Source organism: Leptosomus discolor, chromosome 5 (assembly GCF_034619465.1).
Source record: "Leptosomus discolor isolate bLepDis1 chromosome 5, bLepDis1.hap2, whole genome shotgun sequence".
NCBI classification, from domain to species: domain Eukaryota; kingdom Metazoa; phylum Chordata; class Aves; order Leptosomiformes; family Leptosomidae; genus Leptosomus; species Leptosomus discolor.
Window position 1 is genome coordinate 56,118,428 of NC_141395.1, and position 9,153 is coordinate 56,127,580.

Below are 9,153 nucleotides of genomic sequence, written 5' to 3' on the forward strand. Positions count from 1 at the left end.
TCCATTCCTGCTAAGAGTATTTTGGCACTCCATTGAACATGCTGGCCCATTCCTTTGGGACTAAGGATTATCTTCTTGTACTCATCAGATTGTCCTGTGTTACAGCTTTCCTGAATGCCTCAAGCTGCTTCTGTATGTGATCACTATTATTAGTTTTTGACAACAGAGACTGTTCTCCTTTAAGTCATAATTTTTGGACAATTGTAGCAAAAGCAATTTCAGAATAAGCATGACTAAGGAAACCAGCTGTATTTTATATCAACACCACAAACTGCAGGATTTCATTTGTTACTCTTTTACTATAGGGATGATACTTAAAAAGGAAGAGCAATAATTCAAGCCATGTAATTACACACCGTCTCCAAAAGGACACTGCCTCCAAACCATTAAACATCCCAAGTTATAAACCCCTGTTAGCAGGAAATGATTGCACTACACCATGCACCTGCACCACCCATTCAGGCAGAATCAGAATATAATGCCTATACGTACAGCTACACATCCCATTTGGGGGGAAAAAAAAACCCAAACACCAACCTAACCATCAAGGTAACAGCTATAAACTGAGAATTAACTGTCCCATTAATTTTCTTATTATTTAACTGGTATACTAGCATCCCTTCCCAATTAAAAACCTTTAAAACCCCTACTTTTTTGGCCTATCAATCAGACATTTCAGATTAACCTAGTCATAAACTCCAATGTGGCTTTAAATTAAAGACAAATTAGCTATAGGGCAAACAAAAAGACATTTTGAAATGCCTTAATTATGAGGGGAAAAAAGTTTGCAAAAACCTACTAAACTCCCGTCTTTCCAGCCTCCAAATCCTTTTTTTTCATTACAAGAATTCATGTGTGTTTACAACATTACTCTAGAAACATGCTGAAAAGTTTACCAATTTATTTTCAGTGTCTGAAATCTCCTATTGTGTAGTAGCTTGAAGAACTTTAAATCAAACAAGTCATCTAAAGCTGATAAACTGCAGAAGTTAGTTGCGCTCACATTTATAACACAGCTGGTAATACAGAGGCAAGAAGTACTAGTAAAGATGATGTTAGCTTACCCAAAAAAAAAAAAAAAAAAAAAAAAATCAAAGTTTTCAACAGCATGATTAGGTCAGACAAGTTTATTTTGAAGATTTTCATAACACCTTTATGTTCCCTGTGAAGTCTTCTGGCTCCTTGATCTCTACTATAGCAGCTATGAAATTAAAGCACCAATTTGCTGGGGTTTATTTTAATGCCATTTAAATTCAGAGGAGGATTCAGAACAGTACACTTCTGAAGCTAATTCCTACCAGACAGCAAAAAAAAAAAGGTATGTAAGTGTTCAGAATTTGAAAATTTGGCCACATTTAAGTTTCTTTGCTCAGAGGAATCTACATATACAGATTTGGCATTACCATTCTCACCCAAATGCTTTTTTCCTAGCATTTAAAACAGAGGACAAACAATACACAGAAGAAATAAAGCTACCCTAGCCTTTTAAAAAATATAGAATAAAAAAAGGTCTCGATTTTGTTTGCTTCTACTTAAAAGAGTTTACATGGAAGTCTAGTACTGATGACAACATTACATAAACAAAGTAATTAAGGTTTGTGATCACCCAGTGAGGGTGATCAGTCACTGGAACAGGCTGCCAGAGAGGCTGTGGAGAGTCTCTCCTTAGAGCCATTAAAAAGCCAATGGACAAGGCCTTGAATAACCTGTTCTAGTTGATGCTGCTTTGAGAAGGGGGTTGAACTGGAGACCTCCAGGTCCCTTCCAACCTCAGCTACACTATGAATCTATGATTTTTTTGGTATTGCCCAAGCAATGTTAAAACAAGTTTTTGTGACCAAGTTGCAACTTTACTGCCTTAGTCTGAGCGGACTAAAACTTCATAAAATTCTTTAGTACTCCCAAGTACTATCTTGTACAGTTGCAACGTCAAGAAAGACCTTATCCACACAACCAAAGTTTCCTACTAAGCCTGAATTTTGAATATGCAGTTTTTCCTCAAAAAAGGCTAGCTTTTATTTCTTCCTAAAATTTAAATATGCTGGTACCAAACCAATCAAAGCATTCTAAATAGTGACATAAGCATTTATTTTCTTAAATAACAACATAGTTGGTTGTCAGCTTGGTTGCCAGTGACAGATGTTAGTTAAAACTAATCAGAGATTGACCTGGAATGCATCCAGACATCATTAACAAGTTAATACTCATATTACAAGCATGTGGAGATAAAACAAAGACCACTCCAGAAGCTCAGGCTGAAGTCAGAATTCTTGATCCAATTCCAACACTCATTTTCTGCCTCTAGGTACTACAGTGAGTGAGGAGAACAAGAAAGCCTGTCCAAGGGGTTAACGCAGATTTTGCAGTCTTTGTAAACTACCTATTCATTTCTCTGTTGACAAAATGTAACAGTTTGCTCCTTCTGGAGAAAGGAGCCAGAATCATTCTCACCAAGACCCATGCACACTGGGCATAGCAGTTGAGAGCATTAACTAGACAAGTTTTAAATATAAGACACACATTTAATGCCAATTTCTTTTTTATTTAAAAAAAGTTGCAAAACCAGCTAATGTGAACAGGAAGCTCTTTTTTCTTCTTTTAACAGGAAAGCCTGCAAACACATGAAACCAAACAAAACCTGAACAATTTACACAAAAAAAGAAAAAGTCGCTTTTTAATTTTACTAAGCTAACCTCAGTAAGAAGTGTTATTTACTAATGCAGGTAGCACTGAAGTTCTTCTGTTTGAACTGTCTGTCTGGTCAGTCAACCAGCACTTACATTTTTACTTGATGCAAAGTCATAGGACATGGAATTAAAGCAAACTAAAAAAAAAAAAAAACCACCAACAAAAAACCACCAACCCAAAGCATTACAACTCCGTGCCTTTATACTTTGATCTGAGCCATTCAATGTCCTCCAGAATTCCTGGGCTCTTCTCTGCCACAAGAAGTAGGCACAATACAGTTCTCATATCTTAACCGTACAGATATTTCAACCAAGAGCTAAACAACTGAACTAGGTATTATTTACAACCGTTGATGGAAACAGTTTCTTCTGCATCTTCCCGTAACTAAGTGAAAATAACCGTCAATACTGTCAAATCTAGAATATTTTATTCTAGAGCATCTTTTCCTCCATTACAGCAAGCTCAACTTAACTTTCCGTGGACCCATTGGCCTGTCATTCAGTTCATTAATAGCAGCCATAGCTTCCTCATAGTTTGTCATAGCAACAATGGCATCACCTGAAGGTAATCCTTGTTCATTGTACTGTACAGAAACAGACTCCGGTATCACTCTGTAGCCATAGAAAAAATCCAGAATCTCATTAGGAGTAGCTTTGAAAGGTAAATTTTTCAATCGAATAGGGACAACACGTTCAGAACCACCACTGAAATTTGGTTCCGGCATAAATCTTCTTTCAGGAAAATTTCCCATTTTATTATTCCCAAACTCCATTCTGCTAAAAGGTTCACCATCACCACCAAAATCCATGAGGGGTGGCGGACCTCTAAAATCCTTAGGAGGGCACATGAAGTCCTCAGGGGGGTGCCTAAATTCAGAAGGATGCCTAAAGTTCCCAGGGGGACCAAATGAATGCATGGGTGGCCCTTGTGGTGGCCCAGACGGTGAACCAAGCGGACGGGAAAGCTCACCTCTGTCATACGGGTGTGAACAATCCTGCATTTCATTGGGTGCAGACAATGGTACAGTTACACCAAACTTCTGCATCTGCTCCTCAGATATAAGTCTTATTAATACCTCCGTTCCCAAGAATCTACGACGATTTAAATTTTCTGCTTTCATGGCTTGTTCTTCAGACTTAAACTTCACCAATGCTTCTCCCAGCCCAACTCCTTTGTCATCATAGAGCAGGTAAATATCATCTTCATCAACATCAAATCTCGCAAAGAACTTTTGCACTTCAATTTTTGACACATCAAATGGAAAATTCCTTACGTAAACACACATCTTGGGGCCAGAATGATCTTCCCGGTAACTTTTTTCTGGCATGCCCTGTCTAGGATGATCTCTGTCCTGTGATCTTTTCCTCTCACAAGAATCAATTATTTTCAACATTGACTTCCTTGAAATTGGAAAAATGTAAACGGGACGATTGAGAAGAACTTTTCGATGACATTCCAAAGCAGCCTGATAATCTCTCTCACTCCTTAACATCACAAAGGCATCTCTAGTCCTCCTCTGATGCTTATCCGTTAGGAGCTTGATTTGTTTGCTGCATATATCCAGATCAGGAAAAAAAGCTCTCAAATCTCTCTTCTCCACATTAATAGATAGATTTCTTAAGTGTATGTAATATTCCTGGGTGGGAGATGAATGAGAACGTGTTCTTTGTCTCCTTGGTGATCTGGAATGAGAATGCTTCCTTGAATGCATGTACCCTGAACTTCTTGGAGAATGGTCTTCACACAAAAAGTGATCGATTTCATCTGGCATGTCTACCCTCCCGCCATATTCAATCCACCGTTCCTCTGTAGATGGGCTAATTTCTATAAACCTCTGACCCATGTATTGTCTATGACGTTTAAGTCCTTCTAAGGCATCACCAGGCGTAGCAAATTTTACCAAGCAATCACCATTGTTTAAACCATTGCGATGCTTTATCAGAATCACTCCATCCACATGTATCCCAGAAAGGAAGGCACGTACTTCATCTTCTGTCGCAGAGTAAGGTATACCACGTAGAAATAAGTAAAGGTCATCTGGGTTAAATGGATGAGAATCCTTTCTTGACTGATAGCTTGATTTAGGCATACCTATATCACCATGCCTTGTGCCGTTGGTATGGAAGCCAGCCTCCGGATGATTTGGTGGACCGTAGCCAGGTTTACTTATTCCTTTTGGAAAAGCTGTGACCAAATGTGGAATGTCTCCAACACCTGATGCGCCAGAACCATTAGTACCTATTCTTCTAGAGCCAGACATAGTTTCTCGTCCCCCACGGTCAAATCGTTTCCGGCTCATTTCTATGGTATTCTGCATTTCTGCCTTGCTGCTGAGAAAGAGCTCTATGCGCGAGTCCTTGATAAACCCTCCTGAACAGCTCATGGCACGCCGTGCATCTTCATCTGTTGCAAATATGATAAAAGCCTCCCCAATCTCGCCTCCAATAATATGCACACCTCCATCAGGAATATTCAATCCCAAGAAGAAACGACGAATATCTGCAGGGCCCGCAACAACAGGTAGCCCCTGTAAACGGATGACTACAGCCATGCTGAGCTCAACCCACAGCAAAAATCACCTGCAGACAAAAAGGTACACATGATAGCACGTCTTATTACTCAACTGTTACAGTATCTTAACACTTAAGAAGCTAGAGCCTTTTTAATCAATGTCCTTGTCTCAATCAAGAGAGAAGGTTATCAAAAAACCCACAAGTTCGCAAGGACAAGATTAAAACAAGATTCACTGAAAGTTCATTGGTCAGAACAATTAGCTACTCCACCGGCACACGGGCACAAGTCTATCAATATCTCCTATCCTAAGGGCAACAAAATCCACCTAAGTCACTCCTCACCATCCATGATACCTAAAGAACACCTAAGTCTTTCACGGCATAGTTACTGTATGCCAGAGATCTCTGCCCAGTCCTAAGGAACAGGAAAAAAAAACCTGCTTACTTTTGAACAGGACACTTGTGATCATAACATAGAAAACACTAGATGATAAAAGAAGAAAGGAAAAAGGATAACTGCGTCACTGAAAAATGAAGTAATTCACCAACAGTGATGACTTCACTGCTTTGACAAGTTGCTCTACCCAGTGATCAGTTCTGCTCAATAACATATGTTTTCTCAGCGTTCAAAAATGTTGTCTCTTTCGTGTAGTCAGAGTATCAACTGCAGCAGCCACATGCACTCAGGAGAGCGTATCCTAGTTCCCAGCCACAAGTCTGTGAGAAAAAAAGGCTGTGTACGATCCTGTCACAATACTCAGTGAGAAGTGTTAAGCTTTTGGCAGCTTACCTGTTTCTGCTTTGAAGACCTGATAAATTCTGTAAAATCAACTTAACTGTGGAAAGAAAACGAAACATAATTAATGGCTGATATCTGTACTTCACTTTACATACTGTGCCACACTGCTGCAGCTCATCCATAGCAGTGGCTAATACTAAAGCCAAGCATGTCACGAACCCACAATCTGGGATACTATGAAGAACTCCTTCCACGTTCCAAGATGCTATGCACTGCATCTTTGTGTTTCCATTTTAGATGCAAAAGAAATTCAAAAGTTAGGTTGACTTCTGGAAATGATGAAAACACGGTGAGATTACTTGGTCATCAATTGTGCCACACTGAGCTGTTGAAATGAAACAGACTGACAGTGTATCGAGGGAAAAACTCTCAAGTCAATTCTTTTGAGTCCTTGAAAGATGCGTAAAGTCCATCTCAAGATTAAAGGACGAGTCCGTTCTTCTGAAATCCACCCGCTTCCAAAGCTCACAAGAGTGTGCTACTCACCAGTCTAGCACTGCACTTAACATACACAGTGAAGACTATCAAATGAAAGAGCAAAAGTATCCAACACAGAGAAACTTCAATTTACAAAGCAAACTTCCGTATTTCCCCTGTATGTTTACTGCCATTCAAACATAAGAACAAGAATCATTTTAACACACTGACTTAAACATATTCTGATTTTCAACATTCTCTAACATCACACAATACCGAGCACAGGACTCTCAGAACAAACACAAGTTTCCGTAGCAAATTACATCCCTTCAAAAAAAAAAAAAACAAGAGCCCAACGCTCCAGTGACAACTGAAGATATCCCTTTTACAAACCCCTTGCTCAGTAACAAATGTAAAGCACTAGATCCTGGTGCCAAGTTACCTACTGATAAGAGTAACGATTGCTCCACCTGAGCTTAGCAAAACAACAGCAAAGCCCAAATTCTGTAACTAATAGATTCTACCTCACTTACATCAGCACTTTGTAAACACAACAAACTGAAAACAACCGCCTATTTAGAAACTTCACTAAAGATCATCTGTTCTCTGTTTTCGTGGTGGGTTGAACCTGGCCAGCAGCCAAGCGCCCACTCAGCTGATCATTTGCTCTTCATCCCCATCAGCAGGATGGGGAAGAAAACAGGAAGAACAAAGTCAAGAGAACTTAGGGATCAAGATAAAGACAGTTTAATCCATGAAGAGAAAAAAGTGAAACAAACGAGACCACTCGCCACCTCCTACAGGCTGACGAACATCCAACCTGCCTCTGAATAACAACCGCCTTGGTATGTTCCCCCTCAAAAAAACCAAAACAATCAAAAAAACCCAACTTCTTCCTCTACCTCAGTTTTTGTCGCTGAGCACGATGTTACACGGCGTGGAATATTCCTTTGGTCAGTTTGGGTCAGCTGTCCCGGCTGTGTCCCCTCCTAGCTTCTTCCCTACTCCCAGCATACTCGCTGGGGTGCCAAAGTGGGGAAAAAGGGAGAAAGCCACTGTGCAAGCGCTGTTCAGCCATAGCCAAAGCACTGATGTGTTGTCAACACTCTTTTAGCCACAAATCCAAACCACAGAACCATACAGGCTGCTATGAAGAACATTAACTCCATCCCAGCCAGACCCAGCACACTTTATAATGTATCTTCTCAACTGGTGTGACAGCAATGCCAAAAAGCAAGGAGAATTCAAAGGCAGGTTTTCCTTATAGGACCTTCGTGTCTTGAAAAATCAAATCCGCTGCCCTGCTACTCCATAATGTATTTAATTTGCAGTGTTTCTGAATTTCACAACTCTACATTCTTATCCCTGTTTTTACACAGCATTCAGAACAGATCTCCTCAGTATGTCTTCGGTGATAAACGGCAAGTTCTCCACGATGTACCATGGACACAACATACAACCTTCAGCGGTGAAAACTAGACACAGTGATTCCACATCATAATGTGATATTTAAGAAGTCCACAAATAGAAATATAAGTTCAAATAATAAGCTTTTACTGACTATATATTAGACAATCAACCATTGGTAGAAAGCAGACTCATCATCCAACAATTTAAAAAGAATGACCAAAAAGAGTGACTTTTGGGATGAAAGTGCCACACAAAACTATGACCAATTCATTAATTGAGCAAGTATTTAGATAATAAATAGGTTGATAACTTCATGCCACCAATTCAAAAGCACAGAAGGGTGCAAGCCACTTTAAGAAATTTTATATTTGAATTAACTAGAAAACAGTACTATACTTATACTTCCACAGCCTCAGCATATTCCAAATGCCATTAAAACAACGCTAAAAAACAGCCCCGACTTGTAAACATTGTAAGAAACCAAGCCTGCCCTAGACTAGTACTTTTACCACAACACTGAGAGATTACATAGCCTGCATGCAGTAAGCAGACAAGCTAGAACGAACACCCACAGAAATACCCCAACTATAAAACTGGACGCATATGAGAATAACTGGGGCATCAGAGGACGATTTCGTATTCTAATCTGCTTCAAAAGAAGCCTCAACAGTCAAAGTGATCTGTTGCTAATGACAGCTTCCACACCGCCGAAGGAAGGTGCGAGTGAGCTCTGCAGCTGGGGCCGCTTCCGAGCGCTGCGAGCGGGAGAGACCCAGGGAAGCGCCCCGCCGCCAGCAGCGCCGCTCGGGGGCCGGCCCGCACGCCGCTCCGGCCACAAACGGCACAGCACAAGCCCGGAAGGGGCGAGCGGGCCGAAGCCCAGGGCGGGCCGCGAGCGCCGGGATAAGGAACAGGGAGCGAGGGGAACGGGGCAAGGGTGAAGCCAAGCCGCGCCACACGCGCCCCGGCCCGCCTGAGGCCGCTTGTGATCCGACCCCGCGGTGATGCCCAGCCTCCCCACGGTACCGACACAGGGCTGAAGAGGGGCAGAGAGGCACCGGGGGAGGGGTGCGTGTGTGGGTGGCAATAGGCAGCCGTGCGACATGAGGAGGCCGCGGCGCGGGGAACGGCCGCGCAGCGGTTCCGCGACGGCTGGGCTGCCGAGAACCGGCTCACGGCCAGAAGCCCGCGCCCTTGGTTACGCGCTGCACCCCGGGGAGCCGGGCGCTCCCCCTCACGCCATCCACCCACCGGACACACCACTAGGACGGGCTCCGCGCCGAGCCCCGCTCCCCTCAGTTCCCAGCGCAGCACCACCAAGATGGC

The 9,153-nt window shown here is 42.0% G+C and overlaps 1 protein-coding gene across 5 annotated transcripts; it reads right to left on the bottom strand.

The window, feature by feature from the left end:
- Window positions 1–2,521: 2,521 nt before the first annotated feature.
- On the bottom strand, window positions 2,522–9,153 carry RBM12B (RNA binding motif protein 12B). 5 transcript variants are annotated; one of them, XM_086465465.1, is made up of 3 exons: window positions 9,079–9,153; window positions 5,992–6,037; window positions 2,522–5,267 (listed from the first exon to the last, which is right to left on the bottom strand). In XM_086465465.1, exon 3 carries the CDS (start codon window positions 5,237–5,239, stop codon window positions 3,140–3,142), a length of 2,100 nt encoding a protein of 699 aa, XP_086321591.1. In that variant the 5' UTR covers window positions 5,240–5,267; window positions 5,992–6,037; window positions 9,079–9,153; the 3' UTR covers window positions 2,522–3,139. The 5 variants fall into 5 exon arrangements, with proteins under 5 accessions (XP_086321591.1, XP_086321594.1, XP_086321592.1 ...); XM_086465468.1 differs by lacking the exon at window positions 5,992–6,037 and having other exon boundaries at window positions 9,088–9,153; XM_086465466.1 differs by having other exon boundaries at window positions 2,522–6,037; window positions 9,088–9,153.